General features: G+C 41.5%; 1 protein-coding gene across 1 annotated transcript in view; it reads right to left on the bottom strand.

The window, feature by feature from the left end:
- LOC143037886 (uncharacterized) overlaps window positions 1–17,358 on the bottom strand; it is a 30,226-nt gene that overhangs the window by 11,812 nt on the left and 1,056 nt on the right. Inside the window, exons 2-7 of the mRNA XM_076206518.1 lie at window positions 13,307–13,448; window positions 12,629–12,780; window positions 9,743–9,871; window positions 8,746–8,889; window positions 6,815–6,904; window positions 1,019–1,470 (exon numbers count right to left, since the gene is read on the bottom strand). Coding sequence (XP_076062633.1) covers window positions 1,019–1,470; window positions 6,815–6,904; window positions 8,746–8,889; window positions 9,743–9,871; window positions 12,629–12,780; window positions 13,307–13,448 — 1,109 coding nt within the window. The remainder of the gene's footprint in view (window positions 1–1,018; window positions 1,471–6,814; window positions 6,905–8,745; window positions 8,890–9,742; window positions 9,872–12,628; window positions 12,781–13,306; window positions 13,449–17,358) is intronic.

Genomic DNA, 17,358 nt, shown 5'->3' with positions numbered 1-17,358 from the left:
CTACTCCCACCCATTCCATCCCCTACATACTCCACTCCCCTCTATACCCTCTTCCCTTCCTCTTATTTTGGCACTTCCTGGATGATGGGTCATCCCTGCATCTTGTCCACTGCCCTGGGTCAGAAGCAAAAAAGTAAATGGAGAACACAGGTGTATTATTACAAATTACAATGTATATGTGACTGTAACAAATAATAACTGTTGCCTAGAGTATCTATATACCAAGAGTTTTTCCCCCTTATAAGGGGGTAGCCAAGTCCAAGGCATACCTACTCCCACCCATTCCACTCCCATCTACCCCCTCTCATCTCAGCTCCTCAAGTTTGAGTGGAAAACCTGCAGCCCCAGGGGCTCTCCTACAGATCTCTATGGGAAGAAACTTTAGGTTGTTGTCTGTATTGTATTGTTGTGGTACTGTTTCTATGTTACTTACTGAAAGTAGTAAGAAGGGAGGAGTCACCAGCGGTCAGTTTGCCGTGTAAGAAAAGTTGTATGACCTACAGTTCAATTTGATAACAAGAAATCTTAGGTCCAGTCCAGAGACTTCAGCCCTTCAGGTCTGCACCTCCTAATGGAGGCAAGGAGTTCAATGGGTTTTGAAAATGGGCAGATCCAGTGTCCCTCTTTCAGGACTACCACTAAAAGATACCTGTCAAGCAAGTTCTGCACTAACATGACTGATAAGGCCACCATCTAGCTCTAAAACAGTACCAACACAGAATAGACCTCCCTTCAGAATGCTATTACCCCCAAAAAATCCTCACACAGATGATACCAAACAACTTGTCCTCAATCGCCCTCCTCTAGTCTTACCCAGACAACAACACAATAAAGCTTTGAGTGACATTTGGGCCAATCTTATGGCTGTTGCCCCTGGGAGTCATAGATCTTCTGCAAGAGGAACTTGGGGCAACAAACAGACCGATACATAGAAAACATATCTTGATAACACACGTCTATGTCATATGATGTGTACTGTCCACTTCACTTATACCGCAAACATGATTATTGCCCTAACCTGGTAATAATCAGGAGGTGGCCCTGCAGACGGAGGGGGCACAGGAGGAATGAGAGAGTAGTGAGGAGGCTGAGCATTGGCAGGAGGGCATAGCACCACTGTCCCACTTCTTCCATTTGGGCACAGTCTGTCTCTCCTGTCGTTCTGTTGGCCTCTGTTAGGTCGCACAATATCTGGAGAGAAGAGGTCCCCTCTCCATGCAGGAATTCTGCTGTTTGGCAGCATCCTCTGGTCTACTGAATGAAGGTGGTATTGGTCTGTGCTTGATGAGCTATTGTTATGGAGGTGGTAATGATCCATATTCGAAGAGGAGTTTGACGTCGTCCGCCGCAGACTGGCCAGGTGGTAGTGACCACCAGACGGGACTCTGGATGAAGCCGAACGCCAAAGGTGGTAACGGACAGCAATGATTATGCTCACTGTGATAAGGTTAGCAACTGCCACGACACAACCTGTGAAGACAATTATATAATTAATACATACATATACCAAAGGCTTATTCCCCCTTACAAAGGAGGTAGCCAATAAAGAGGCATAAAATCCACTCCTACCCATTCCATCCCCACATACTCCACTTCCACTCACCCCCTTCCCTCCTCCTTATCTTGCCTCCTCCTGGATGATGGGTCATCCCTGCATCTTGCCCACTGCCCTGGGTGTAATCAATAACAAAGGAAAAGGACTTTACAAGCAAAAACATTTAAATTCTTTCAAAGGAATAAACAGTTCAAAGGGGGAAAAAAGCCAATGTAGCTGATATTTTAGTGAGCTTTTAAAACACAGTGACCAGTGCTGTGGTAACATAATTGAACATAATTTCTCTCTCTCTCTCTCTCTCTCTCTCTCTCTCTCTATATATATATATATATATATATATATATATATATCTTCCCACGCCAATAATTTACCAGCAGTGTGAAACCCAAAGGAACAAATATACCAAATTAGTAATGGGGGGGGCTGAGTTAATTTTTAAGTTTTTGTTGTACTCTGCATTTGTTTCTTATTTTTGTATCTACAGTTTTTGTGTGTTCTTCCCAGCTCTAAACAAAACAAACCATTATGCACAAAACAACCCCAACAGGACATCTATTTACATGAAAATGGCAAGCACAATTTCATGAGACACTTTTCATTCCCATAATACATTTACTTGCTTCCCTCAAACTACAGTTTACCTCCAGTGAGGAAATCTATTGATAATAAATGTGTGATACTCTCCCCAAGTTAGTTAGAGAAGCACACTAGAGTGCCGAAAGCCGCCCATCTTTGGAAACAACCAGTGGTTTCCAATAAACCCATGCGGTCATGAAGACCACATCAATCCCTAGTTGAAGGTATGTTCTTTCCACTAATATATATCTACCTATATCCCAAAAGGCCTTTTCCACCTTATAAGGAAAGTAGTTAGCCAAGGCACGCACCTAGCTTTCACTCATCCCATACCCATCTATTTTCCTTTTTATTTCAGCTCCTTATAATGAAGAGCCATCCCAGCTTCCTGCCCACTGCCTGGGTCTACTGGTACTACATTTTTGTCTTACTGATAAGTAGTTTAGAAGTTATGGGTTGAAGAACATTTCCACTTGGATCGTAAGAGGCGAGAAGAAAGGGACGGGGAGTGGGACTAGGCATCCTTCTCCTTGTAGCCCCACAGGGGACATTCCTAAATGAAAAAGTAAAGGCATAAGAGGGTCTGGGAGTTTTCCGACCAGCACCCTAAGGTTTGGGTCTTTTAATGTGCGTGGATGTGGTACAGATGAGAGTAAAAGGGAAGAGATAGGTAGTATGTTTGTGAGAAGAAAGATGGATGTGTTGGCTTTGAGTGAAACTAAGTTGAAAGGGAAAGGTGAGTGTAAGTGGGAGGTTATCAGGAGTGAAGAGAGGGCGAGGGAGGGAAGGGGTGGCTATTTTAGTAAGTGAAGAGATAGGTAAACGTGTAGTGGAGTGGAAGGAGGTTTCCTCAAGGATAATGTGGATGAAGGTGAAACTGGGAAAGGAGATGTGGGTCTTTGTGAGTGCATATGGACCTGGCAGTGAGAGGAATGTAGAAGAAAGGGAGGCCTTTTGGATATATTTAAATGAGTGCATAGAGGATTTAGGGAGAAATGTCAATGTAATAGTACTGGGAGACCTTAATGCTAGGGTAGGAAAGGGTCCAATTGATGGAGTCGTTGGGAATGTGGAGTTCCAGGAAAGAATCGTAGTGGAGAGTTGATGGTGGAAATGTGTCTAGAAAGAGTTGATGATAGCAAAAACAGTGTTTCGGAAGAAAGTCAAGCATAAGTACACATGGGAGAGGGTGGTGGATGGAAGGGTGGTAGATAGAGCGTTGATGGATTATGTAGTGGTAAATAGGACTATGATAGGAAGAGTTAAGGATGTACATGTGCTAAGGGGAGAGGGTGGGGGAATATCAGATCATTTTTTGGTGGAAGGTAAGGTGAGAGTGGAGGATAGATGGAGAAAGAGGAAAGGGACAAAAGGTAGGGAGGTGCTTAGAGTGAACTCTTTAAATGAAAAGGAAAAGGAGGAGTACAAGAAGAAGCTGAAGGAGGAGTGGGAGGGAGTGAAGGATAGAGTAGAGCTAGGTGTGGAGGAGGAATGGGGATGGTTCAAGGAGGGAGTCACAAAGTGTGCAAGGATGGTGTGTGGAAGAAGAAGGACAGGAGCAAATAGAAGGAAGGGTAGTGAATGGTGGAATGAGGAAACAAAGAAGGTTGTAGAAGAGAAGAAGTGAGCTTCACAGATTGGTTACAAAATAGGACGAGGGAGTCATATGAGAGGTACAAAGAAAAGAAAAGAGAAGTAAAGCAAAAGGTAAAGGAGGCAAAGAAGACAGATGTGAAGTGAGGTAAGAGTATGACAGAAAATTTTGAAAATAATAAAAAGATGTTTTGGAAAGAAATTAAGAGAGGAAGAGGAGGCAAATCAAGTAGAGAAGAAAAGGTAAAAGGTGCAGATGGAGAGATGATAATGGAAGAGAAGGCAGTAAGGGGAAGATGGGCAGAATATTTTAGGGAGTTGCTAAATATGAAGGAGGATAGGGAGGGAAAGATAGTTGCAGTGGGAAATGCTAAGAAAATGAGAGTGATGAGTGAGGAAAATGGAGGAGAAATAAGGAAGGATGAAATGAAGGCAGTTGTTAAGATGATGAGAGCAGGTAAGGCACCTGGTCTGGATGGATGCCATGCAGAATGTCTAAAAAAAAGGAGGTACAGTGATGGTGGACTGGCTGGTGAGGTTATTTAATGTTTGCTGGAGAGAGGGCAGAGTGCCGGAGGACTGGAGGAGTGCCTGTATAGTTCTACTTTACAAGGGAAAAGGGGACAAGTGTGAATGTAGTAGTTTCAGAGGGATTAGCTTGTTAAGTGTAGTTGGGAAGGCTTATGGGAGGATCTTGATTGAGAGAATTAGGAGAGGAACAGAGGGAGTAATTGGTGAGGAACAGTGTGGATTTAGGACGGGTAGAGGTTGTGTAGATCAGATCTTTGTGGTAAGACAGATATGTGAGAAAGCTATAGGAAAGGGGAAGGATGTTTTTTGGGCTTTTATGGATCTGGAAAAGGCTTATGATAGGGTAGACAGAAAGGCATTGTGGGAGGTTATGCAGACATATGGGATAGGAGGAAAGCTTCTAGGAGCTGTCAAGAGTTTTTATGAGAGTAGTAGAGCTTGTGTCAGGATTAGAAATGGAGAGAGTGAGTGGTTCGAGGTAAAGGTGGGACTTCATCAAGGATGCGTTTTGTCGCCCTGGCTGTTCAACTTATACATGGTTAGGGTAGTGCGAGAGGTAAATGCAAGGGTAGTGGGTCAGGGATTGGAGATGGTTAAAGAAAATGGAGAAAAGTGGGAGGTGAGCCAGCTGTTGTTTGCTAACTACACTGCGCTTGTGGCAGGATCGGAGGAGGGACTGAGGAAGTTGGTGACAGAGTTTGGGAGAGTATGTGATAGAAGAAAGCTGAAGATAAATGTGGGTAAAAGTAAGGTGATGAGATGTAGACAGGGTGAAACTGGCAGTAGAATGGAAGTGAGCATTAAGGGAGAGCGACTGGAGGAAGTGGATAGTTTTAGATACTTGGGTGCAAATGTGGCAGGAAAAGGTGGAGTGAAGGTGGAGGTAGAGTGTAGATTGAGAGAAGCGAGTAAATGCCTTGGTGGATTGAAGAGTGTAATGAGAAATAGACATTTGGGAATGGATGCTAAGAGGAAACTGTATGAAGGAGTGATTGTGCCAACAGCACTGTATGGGTCAGAAACATGGAACATAAAGAGAGGAAGAGAGAAGGAGTTTGAATGTGTTTGAGATGAGGTGTCTGAGAAGTATGATGGGGGTTACTAGGCTAGATAGAGTGAGAAATGAGGAGGTGAGGAGAAGAACGGGGGTGGAAAGGGAGTTGGGAGATAGGGTTGATGAAAGAGTATTAGGATGGTTTGGACACATGGAAAGAATGAGTGAAGAAAGACTAGTAAAAGAGGTATGGAAGGCAGACGTGGAGGGAGTGAACATGAGGGGACGTCCTAGGATGAGGTGGATGGATGGGGTGAAGGGGGCTTTGGGGAAGAGGGTAATGTCTATTGAGGAAGGACGGGAGAGGACAGAAGACGGGTGAATGGAGAATGGTTGTATATGGATGATGTTGTGATGCATGAGGTGGAATGGGCAGGGGGATGGGGGGTGAGGTAGTATGTGTGAGCAAAATTGACACAGCCCGGAGGGATTTCTCCCCGTCTTCTCCTTTTATGCATGGGGGGACGGAGAGGGGGGGGTCGCCGATTTAATGAAGCGGCCTTGCTGTGGATGTGCTGTGTCTTGCGACACTGCTTCTGACCCAGGGCAGTGGACAAGGTGCAGGGATGACCCATCATCCAGGAGGTGCTAAGATAAGAGGGATGGTGGAGGGGTGTGGAGTTTATTCAGGGATGGAATGGGTGGGAATGATTTTATGCCTTTTCCTTTTTGGCTACTTCCATGTAAGGGGGAAAAAGCCTTGGTATAGGTATATGTATGTATGTATGATGATATGGTTTAACGTCACACACTCCCCCCCCTATCGGGAGGCTAGGACGGTGCCCCTCACAGAGGGCTTTGTAGCGTGGAATTTAATGAACCATGCCCTTGGTTCATCTTCACTGGTGGCAGGATTCGAACCGCCCTCACTTCGACCTTCGCCGCAAGTAACGACACCCTAACTTGCTCAGCCAGCGAGCTTCTTTATATTTCTTTATATTTTGCGAATATCCCAGCAGGAGAGGCTGGGCAGGCTTACATCTGTGGTGTAAGGGTTAAAAAAGGAATTTGCATTCTTCTGTGAGCAGAAATTTGCCTCTGACATAGATGAATGCTATGTGACTCTGATCCATAGGGGTAACCTTAACCACTTCAGAACGAGTCAAATTCTCACACGCAGCATCAGCTGCCAAATGTATGATGCAACATGTTACTCACATTATAAAATATAAAGTCACTGCTGTATTTCTCATTCTCTTTATCTCCGAGTAATAATAAACACAGAAAACGTGATCAAACCAGTTCACAGAATCCAGGGGTAATTCATGTACAACTACAAAAAATATATATATAATCAAGACACCAAAGCCGGCATCCTCATGTATCCAATTGTGCCTCAGGACACCTACCAAAGCATCATCATACTGAAGTGGTTAAAGTTTCTAAAGTATTGACTACACATAACTATACAATCATTACCTCAATTTGATCAAGTTAACTGCAATAACATTATCCATGTTGCAAGCAGCACATAACTAGAGTATTGCAAACCAAAAAATACACACCAATAACAACGGTAGAGTCTGCTCGGTGATCCCAATCCTGCTGAGGTCGCCGATTGTCGGTCCCATAGAAAAGATCATGGTCTAAGACAGCTGGAAAAGGAAAATTCATATAAATACAATTATTTTCACTACCCATTTCTGAAATGTTAATATTTACAAATATAAATGCCCTCCTTATAAGAGGAAAAAGCTTTCTTACATATGTATGAATGTGTATATACAGAGCTGAGTGTGTTGTATGGAACAGGGAATATTAATGCTGTAGATTAGGTATTATTTTATTGAGAATATTCATAAGAAGTAAACGTCTCCATTTATTTTATTTTTTTTCCATCAAAATCATTCTAAAGGAAATTAAAATCGGTAAAGCATTGACAGTAATGCATTGACAGTAACGCATTGACGGTAATGCACTACCTGTCAGGCAGTAACACACCCAGCTTTGTGTATATACCATCCCACAAGCATACATATGTGTATTTACATAACTGTAGTATACAGAAGCAATGCTTGTGGGGTCCAATCTACTATTCTCCAACTTACCATCCCTAGCCTCAAATTTATGTATAATTCCAATTTGTTCTACATCCTCAATTTCCAATTAGCATATTTAGATTTGAATTCTTGTATTGTTCCAACTTGGGAGGTTCCAAGAACTGTTGCCAGCCAGTGTGGAGCTGCAGGTTTTCCACTTATAGAAGTTCAAGATACCTATATGTCTTCCCAACTACGCTACACTTTAAAAAAAAATATTACTGCAAAATAGTATATTAACATTTGCCCCACTTTCCTTTGTAAAGCAAGACTATACAAACATTTCTATGGTCCCCAAGCACACTCCCCTCCCCCAGGCATACATTAAACAACCTCACTAGTCAATCCACTACAACTGTTCCTCCTTATGTCTGACACTCCACATGGCACTCATCCGACCCTGGTGCTCCACCAGCTTTCATCACTTTCAGGGGTCTTTGTATATCATGTCTTCCTGTGGCCCTGTCATTTTCTTCTATCAGTCACCCTCCTACCTCTTCTAACTGCCACAACTGATCAATCCCCAGCACCCTCCACATTCATCAATTCTCTGAAACACTCCATATATCCTCATCTTAGTGGCTTCACTTCCATCAACATCTGTCCACCTGTATATCTATACAGTATATGCATACATACATACATACATATACCAAGGGCTTTTATCCATTTACAAGGGAGGTAGCTAAAGTCAATGGCATAAATCCACTCCCACCCATTTCATCCCCCACATACTCTACTCCCATTCACCACCCCTCTATCCCTCTTTTCTTGGCTCCTCCTGGATGACAGGTCATTCCTGCATCTTGCCCACTACCCTGGGTCATAAGCAATGCAGCAATACACAGCACATCCACAGCCAGGTGGCTTCACTTAATCGGCAACCCCCCTCTCCGTCCCCTCACGTAGAAAATGGGAAGACAGAGAAATCCCTTCAGGCTGTATCAAAATATTCACACATAAGCAACCCCTACCCCATCTTCCATCCCTCCTTCCTTGCATAACAGTATCATCCATACACAGTCTGTGTATGTGTATGGACATACTATATAAAATACACACATGAGGATAATTAAGTGGGCATTTGGATGGGTGTATGGTCGGTGGAGGGGGCATGGATGGAGAGTGGGTGAATACAGTGACTAGTTATCTCCCTTATAAGGGGCAAGATTATTGAGGGCAATCAACAGTTTTTGAGTGAGTGGTAGAGAAATCCTGTGTCCAACTGCATTGCTTCTGACCCGGACAGAGGGCAGGAGTCAGGGCTGACCCTTCATCCAAGAGGAGCTAAGACGAGAGGAAAACAAATGGGTGGTGGATGGGAGTGGGTAGAAGCCTTGGCTTTGGTGTATACAGTAGATAGATAGATGTATGATACTAGAATCTAAACTACTTACATGGAGGAAGAAGTTGTCGGCAGCAGGAAATATTAGGAATAATAGAGCAGTTGGAGGGACTTCGGTCGGATTCCCGACAGCACATTCCTGGTGACATGCAACGGTCATCACTACACGTTAATTTGTCTGCACATGGTTCTTTACCTGTAACCAAAATATACTGAGTGAGTATTCTCGTTTTACTAATACACCAATATCTGCCAGTGGTGATCCTGCAAGATGAACACTAGAATCATATCCCTACTGTCAATTTTCAAAACCTATTATTATCTTCATCCCCACCTAGAGGTGCATCTTCACAGGGCTGGCACTTATCTTCCAGGAAAAGCCTAAAATATCTATAACCTTTATTGTTATTAATTTTTTTTTTTTTACTTATTATTTTACTTTATTTTCTATTTATCTATTTATTTTTACAGGAGAGCAAACACCAAGCCACTGCTCCCTTCCTTCTCCTCCTGATCACTAACAACAAAGATAAAGAGCTACATTAACACAACAAAGACAACATTTGAGAGTTTCTTCCCAGCAAGATCTGTTGAAGGACCCAGACTCTTGTTAGTCGCTTACATACCTGTGGATTTCCAGTCAATGAAATCTGAAGCAACAGAATACCTACCTGGATCTTCTGCCAGTAAATTTTCTATAATGTTCATTCACACTATATTCATCAATGCTACATGAGCATATTAGCCCATAACATCCATTAACATGAGTTACTTCATATTATCAGGTTTTGGATATGAGGAACATAGATAATTCTCTCTGCCATCCAGCTTTCAGAACCAACACAAACAGGAGGAGGAGGAAGAAGACAAAGACCATGATTATCAGCAGCTACATGGGTTAATATTCAGTGGGGTTCAGACTGAATATCCATACATAATTGTGCTCCAATAAATAATTCTAAATCAAATCAATTAACCACAAGGCACTACTCTTTTCTCTATCATCTATCACTACTAAATAAAACCTGAATCCTTCTTTGTCAACCTACCACATATTGTTTCAAATTCATCTGAGCCATCAGGACAATCTGACTTGCCATCACACTTATAACGTGGAGACAAGCACTGTCCACTTTGGCAGTAGAAGGAATTGGTTACACAAGGAGACAAAAGTCCTCCTGGAAAAATAATAGAAATTGTATTACAACAAAGAATTTAAAAAACTGAACAATATGATGGATACACAAATGCAGACATCTCATCTATCTATGTGTATACCAAAAGACTTCTTCCCTCTTTACAGGGTGGTAGCCAGTCAAGGCGTACCGTATCTTTAAAATCGGCCAAAATCGGGTGGTGCGCCTTATCACGAGGTGTGCCTTATGTGTGGCTTCAGTGCAAAAAAAAAAAAAAAACTCGGAGTGACATACTATTTTGACACATTTCGTAGCTAGCCTGCCAACGGCGACAGTGCATAGGCCTAGCAAATGTTACAACCAAGTTATAACCACGATGCATGTATCTTGACAAGAAAATTGCGAAAACTTCGACAGTTTTCGAGTCCGTACCACCTCATTCATTCATGCTATCATGGCTATGACATGATAGCATCCACAACACAGACAGCCCTTTTGCATTGGTCTAGTCTTACTCCATTCTGACTGTAGTCATTTGGGTATTTTTTAGTTTCAACCATGGGCGCAATATAGCAATAGAAAATTAATTATTAATTTTGTAAATTAAAATGTATCAACGTAATATGCATTTTTGTGGGTGGAAATGAAAATAAAAAATACCTTGCTACAAGCAAATATGCTAATGAGCGAAGTCGGTAGCATCGGATCGGGACGCCGTCTTGTCTGTCAATTGATGGCCACGGTACTAACAACAGTACCTTGCCAGGTATATTTTCTTGAAGGAATGTTATGGAACGGAGATACATGCATTCCTTCAAGCTGCAAGAACTTTGTATACCCCGCAATCTGAGAGAGTGGTTGAAAAGCCCGTCAACGTCTCTCACGACAACGACAACAAGCCGGATGACATTTAATTAGCAGGTAATGATTTATTAAACACAGGTTAGGCTAGGTGTATTTATTATCCTTTCATTTCTTCGACGTCGGCATCTATCATAACAAGCATGGCGTACCATTTGTCCGACACGACTTCGTTACTTACGAAATCTGTTTTAGCACCTTTTGTTTTTTATTTCCGCTCACAAAATTGCATATTACGTTGATACATTATACATACATACATATACCAAGGCTTTTTCCCCCTTTCAAGGGAGGTAGCCAAAAAGGGAAAGGCATAAAAACACTCCCACCCATTTCATCCCTAAATACACTCCACAGCCCTCCCACCCTCCCTCTCATCTGAGCACCTCCTGGATGACGGGTCATCCCTGCACCTTGCCCACCGCCCTGGGTCAGAAGCAGTGTCGCAAGACACAGCACATCCACAGCAAGGCCGCTTCATTTAATCGGCGACCCCCCCTCTCCGTCCCCCCTTGCATATAAGGAGAGGACGGGGAGAAATCCCTTCGGGCTGCGTCAAAATTTGCTTACACATACTACCTCACCCCCCCGCCCATTCCTCCTCATGCAATCACAACATCATCCATATACAACCATCCTCCACTCACCTCTGTCTTCCGTCCTCTCCCTTCCTTCCTCAACAGACATTCCCCTCTTCCCCAAAGCCCCCCTTCACCCCATCCATCCACCTCATCCTAGGACGTCTTATGTTCACTCCCTCCACGTACATTACATTACATTATACATTACATTATAATTTACAAAATTAATAATTAATTTTCTATTGCTATATTGCGCCCATGGTCGAAACTAAAAATTTACCGTCATTTGTAATAAATCTTGTGTTTTTAAGTGAATAGAAAATTCCGGGAATAAAACTGCTAATGTTGATTTTATTCCCCACAATTCCTGTAACGTGTTATGTTGTTTTTTAGGGGTATTGGCAGGGCAGACCGTCCATGGAGGTGGTCTGATTTCATACATACATACATACATATACCAAGGCTTTTTCCCCCTTTCAAGGGAGGTAGCCAAAAAGGGAAAGGCATAAAAACACTCCCACCCATGGTCTGATTTCACTGACCAAAATAAAAATATATATCATTTCTTTTTGTAATTTTTCTAAATCCCAACCGATTTTTCTCATTCAACAATGAAAATGTTCAGTTCTGAATGCACTCACATATGCATGATTATCCAATGACAAGACCAGGTGGGCCTTATAGTCAGGCGCGCCTTATGTAAGGACGGGGAATAGCAAATTACGGGTGCGCCTTCTGGTACGAAGCGCCTTATGGTCCGAAAAATACAGTATATCCACCTTCCACACAAGATACAGTAACAAAGTTCACCAGATCACTATTTCTGTAATGTTCTTTTTTCTTCATTTACATGAATATCATGTCCACACTGAACTTGTTACTATCAATGCATCAAAAGGCTTCTTCCCACTTGTAAAAGAGGTAGCAAGTCAAGGCACACACCTATCCTCCACCCATTCCATACCCCTTTGTTTCCCTTTTAAAAAAAATTTAGATCCTTGTGGATGAAGAGTCATCCCTGACCACTACCTGGTTGAGAAGCAATACAGCATGTCACAGCACCTCCACAGCAAGGCCCAATTGCTGAAGATGGTTTACCCCCCCCTGCTTCATCTCCACGGCAACCCTCCCTCTTCATCCCCTTATGTGTAAATAGATAAGATAAGGAGAAATCCCTTTAAGCCACATCAGTTCATCATCCATTCACAGCCATTGTCCATTCATACTTATCTCCCACCCTCATCCTTTCCTACTCAACAAACATTCCCCTTTTACCCAAGGTTTCCTATTCTAAACAAATAATACCCTGGCATGCTAAAACTCCAAGCCTTGAATCCAGTACCACTGGCAAACTTACGTGGTCGTACAATAACAGATATAGAAGCTTTAACTGTCGGTGAGACCGCTGGTGATACATCACAAGTGTAGTTCCCCCCATCTGTCTCCTGCAGTTTTCGAACTATTAATGTTGCTTGTCCTTCTACATCTTCATTAAACACTCTTTCATTTCTGGAACACAGAATAAAATCATTAGCAATACTCTCTTAGCACCTTCCAGAGAACGATCTATACTTATAAAATAGATGCAATCTTAATTTCATATCCACATCAATATTTACTATTACCAAGAAAAAAAAAATCAAATCAAATCAAAATAAAATACTAACCACATGATAGCTAATACAATGAAAACATGTACACAATATAACAAATTTTCTACATATCCTAATAAATTATTTTTGTTGTTGGCATCCTTCTGTCTCGGAAGACAATGGAGGTCGCGTTTTTTTTTTTATTCCTCATTAATTAAGTGCTCCTAAGCCAACATTATAAAACTAAGACAAAATCTCTTGAGAATCCTATAAATTCAAACAAGCATGATGAAATATCAATAAAAGTTTTATCTTTTCAACTCAGCCTCAGAAATTGACTCCTAATATACTTATATACCAAAAGCCTTCTCCCCTTTATATAGGGGTGGCTATCAAAACCTAGAAAAAAAATTAGTATAATAATAAAATAATAATTATCTTACTCATTAGTTGGCACAACCCAGTAAACTTTTAGCCAATTGTCATTTGGCTGGGAAGCTGTGCAAGTGAGCTTGAGGTCTTCCCCAACATAAGTGTACAGTGTCGTATCCCTTGGTTCAATGTGAACAACAAGGTCAGATCCCTCTGAAAAAACAAAGGTACTTTATAAATTCTCAAACTCCAGGTGGTAAGGTTTATATCTATAAAATTTAGTTGTACAACATCAATCCAGGCTGGTGGGGTTGATGGGAAGACCAGCTTTTATTACCAAGTTATAACCACACTGATAAATAAATAAACACATAGTGTTCTCTAACTACCTTGCTAAAAAATAATTCTATCTATATACCAAAGGCTTCTTCCCTATTATAAGAGAGGTAGTCATTCACGGCATGCACCAACCCCCATCCATCCCACTCCCATTTGGTTCCTTTTATCTTAACCCCTTCGTTACCGACCCGTCAACCTTACGTAAACAAACGTTTCAAACCGTCCCACAAATGGCTGGAGCCTTATGTTTGTAAACACAGACACTTGCCACCACTTGGGTAGAAATAACCCAGAAACCGAGGCCTTGAGAGCCCTCAATACACACAGCTTATAACTGTGACATGTGCGTGTCACGGGGAGCACGCTCGGTTCCTGGTGGGTGCACTCAGCCGTGACACGCAGGTGTCACAAAACACACATCAGGTATTCAAGGGGTTAACTCCTCATGGATCATCCCTCTCCTGTCCATTACCCAGGTTATAAACAATGCAGAACGACACAGCACATCCACAGCAGGGTCAGCCACCTCATCCTCACATGCAAAAGTAGATAAGACAAAAAGGAATTCCTTTTAGATGCATCAATTTATAGTCCATTAACAACCAATATCCACTCACACCTATCATTTGCCTTCTCCCTTCCTTGTTCAACAGACATTCCCCTTTTGCTCAAGGCTCCTTTCATCCCATCCTTCCATCTCACTCTCTGTCTTCCCCTCAGGTTCACTCCATCCACCTCTCCCTTCCACCTTCTTTTTGCTAATCTCTCCTCACTCATTCTTTCCACATGCACAAATCATCTCGATCTCTTTCATCAACCCTATCAGTCAGGCAGAGTACATATACCTGGAGCCAAAAATAGGATATTAATTTCAAAACAAGAAGATGCAAAGCATTGGAAATGGGGAGGAATAGGAAGAGAACAATTACAAGGAAAAAAGAGGAGAAAGATGTGGAAATATTGATAAGGAATAACCCCCTGACAAACACATAAGCATGGTCAGGAAAAGACGAGATACAAAGAGCACTGAAAGCACCTGGGTTAGATGGTTGTCATGTAGAGTGTCTGAAGAAGGGAGAGGCAGTTATAGTGAATTGGCTAATGAGATTGTTAATGTGTGATTGAGGTAGGGAAGTGTGTTAATGGACTAAAGGAGTGCATATATAGTTCCATTATACAATAAAAAGAAGGGGACAGCTATGAATGTAATGTTTTTAGAGATCAGTCTGTAAAGTTTAACTGATGAGGCATACATAAGGATGTTAACTGAGAGGCTAAGGAGGGGGACAGGTGTAACTGGGGGAAGAACAGTGTGTATGTGCAGAACAAGGGTATGTAGATAAAATGAAAGTTTAAATTTTTGGCAATGGGTAAGGATGTTTTTCATTTTAAGGATTTGGAAAAAGCATGTGACAAGGTTGACAGAGAGTTGTTACAGGATATGTTGTAAACATATAGGATAGGGGGAAGTCAGTTGAGGGCAGGTAGGGAATGAAGTGAGTAGTTTGAGGTGAAAGAGGGACCGTGCCATGGCTGTGTTATTCAACATGAATATGTATGAGGTGGTCTGGGAGATAAACACAAGGGTTTGGAGCTGCTACGTGGGTCTGGAGGGAGGTGGGAGGTGAGCCAGTTTTTCTTGATGGATGATATTACACTTGTAGCTGAGTAGAAGGAAAGACTGAAGCAGTAAGTGGCAGAGTTTAGGAGGGTATGTATTAACTTAATTGTTGTTTGACTTTATTATTCCTTCATCCAGATTTTTTTCATGAATCAAGTCCTGTATTGAAAGCCGTTTTCTGTACCTTGGAGCCAAATACTTGAACACACATTAGGTTGCCTGATGTACGATGATGGATCATTAAACACACATTATAAAAGTAAAGTTACAGCTGTTATACTTGCTCTCTTTCACCCAGAATGTTTATAACCACAGAAAACACAATCAAGTCTGTTCACTATCGACATCCAGTACAAAAAAAGAATATGAAGAAAAGAGAAAGAATCCAAAGAGCAATGACAAAGGTGGCCCCAACACTTTCAGAATTGAAATAAGAGAAAAGATTGTCTAAACTAGAACTACCAACCCTGGAACAAAGAAGAAAAAGAGGTGATCTATTGGTAATTTACAAAATCATGAAAAGCATGGAAATCCTTGACAGAGAAGACTTATTAAAGTGGGATAAATGAAAAAACAGGGGGACATGAAAAGAAACTCAAAAAGGATAGTTATAGAAGAGATCTGGAAAAAAAAAATTCCACACACAGTTTTGGATGTCTGGAACAAATTGGATGAAACAATAGTGTGTGCAAACACCATATAAGAATTAAGAACAAACTAGATGTTGTGAGATACAAAGACAGGTCACTACGAGCATAGCTCCCCTTCCCGTATAATACAACTAGGTAAAATATAGAATATGGGGGTCACTCATATATTCATTCGCACCTCATGACGCCTACGTAGGTGTCAATGTATTCTAGGGGTTAATGTCCACCCCAACTCATCCCCTCTCTACTATATGTGAGCTCAGATACTTAATTCTCCACTTCCTACATCCTGTTGCCCTTTACACTCAAATTCAACTCACTATCACTTCCCTTGTATATCTTATCATTTTACTTTTGCCCAAATTTATTTTCATCTTCCTCCCCTCTCTATCTCAACAGTGCACTGGTATCACTCAAAACCACTAATTCAGTGACCTAAGTTCAAGTCCTGTCCAGGACTAAAAATTTCAGCACTGCTGCACAGTGAAACAGCACTCCAATTCTGGTAGGCAAGGAGTTTAGGGTTGTATGCAAGGTCACAGCATTATATACAGATCAGGCTGTATGTGAACTCTGTGCTCTTATCCAGGAGTGGCATAGCTATCAATCATGAGCTCAACACATGATCCAAAACCATGGTGAATCACATAACCTCACAAAGTCTACCAATAATTGCTTCCGTTTATCTTCTGACTCAGTTACAAGTGTTATGTTTTCCATAAATAACAAATGGTTCACCTCCACTTCCCTCTAATCTTGCTTAAAACCTCCAAAGCCTTGCCTAACCCCCTCATATTTACTTCCCTCACCACCCCATCCATATACATGTTGATCAATCATAATGAGACTACATAACCTCGGCAAAGACTTCCTATACTAGCATTCCATATATCTGCAACACATCCTATAATGACTGTCAACCTTGTCATATGTCTTCTCCAAATTAATAACTGACTAGAAGACATTCTAAACCTTTGTCAAACACTTGTATATTTGTCTTACTATAAAATTTTCATCTGCATGCTTTCCTTTCCTAAACTCTTACTGCTATTCCCCAAATTACTCCCTCTATTCCCCTTATAATCCTGTCAAAACCCTCTCATTCACTATATCAACTAAACATAACAAAATGATTCCTCTAAAACTACTATAATCATATTTGTTCTTTTATCCTTGTAATGTGGAACTATACATGCATTTCCTCTTGTCGACTGAAAAACTTACCTCACATCAGTCATTTTCCTGGCATCTCCCACTGCAATAACTAGTCTCCCAATCCTCCTACCTATTTGAGATACCCCTGAAATACTATACTCATCTTCCCCTTCCTGCCTTCACTTCCATTAGTATCTGTCCATCAGTGTCCTTTACTTTCTCTTTTACCACTTCTTTTCAGCCACCAGTACCTTCCAGGTTCATTTCCAGGCTCAAGATGACACATTTTCTTCTTCTTCCTTTTTTGCATTTGAAAGATCTATTTGTAATGGTTAGGTTAGGTTAACAACTACTGGAC

The sequence above is a fragment of the Oratosquilla oratoria genome, chromosome 23 (assembly GCF_046742065.1).
Source record: "Oratosquilla oratoria isolate Oo_2021 chromosome 23, ASM4674206v1, whole genome shotgun sequence".
Classification (NCBI taxonomy): Eukaryota; Metazoa; Arthropoda; class Malacostraca; order Stomatopoda; family Squillidae; genus Oratosquilla; species Oratosquilla oratoria.
Note: the sequence above shows the minus strand (reverse complement) of the source record. Positions and strands in the feature narration are given on the sequence as shown.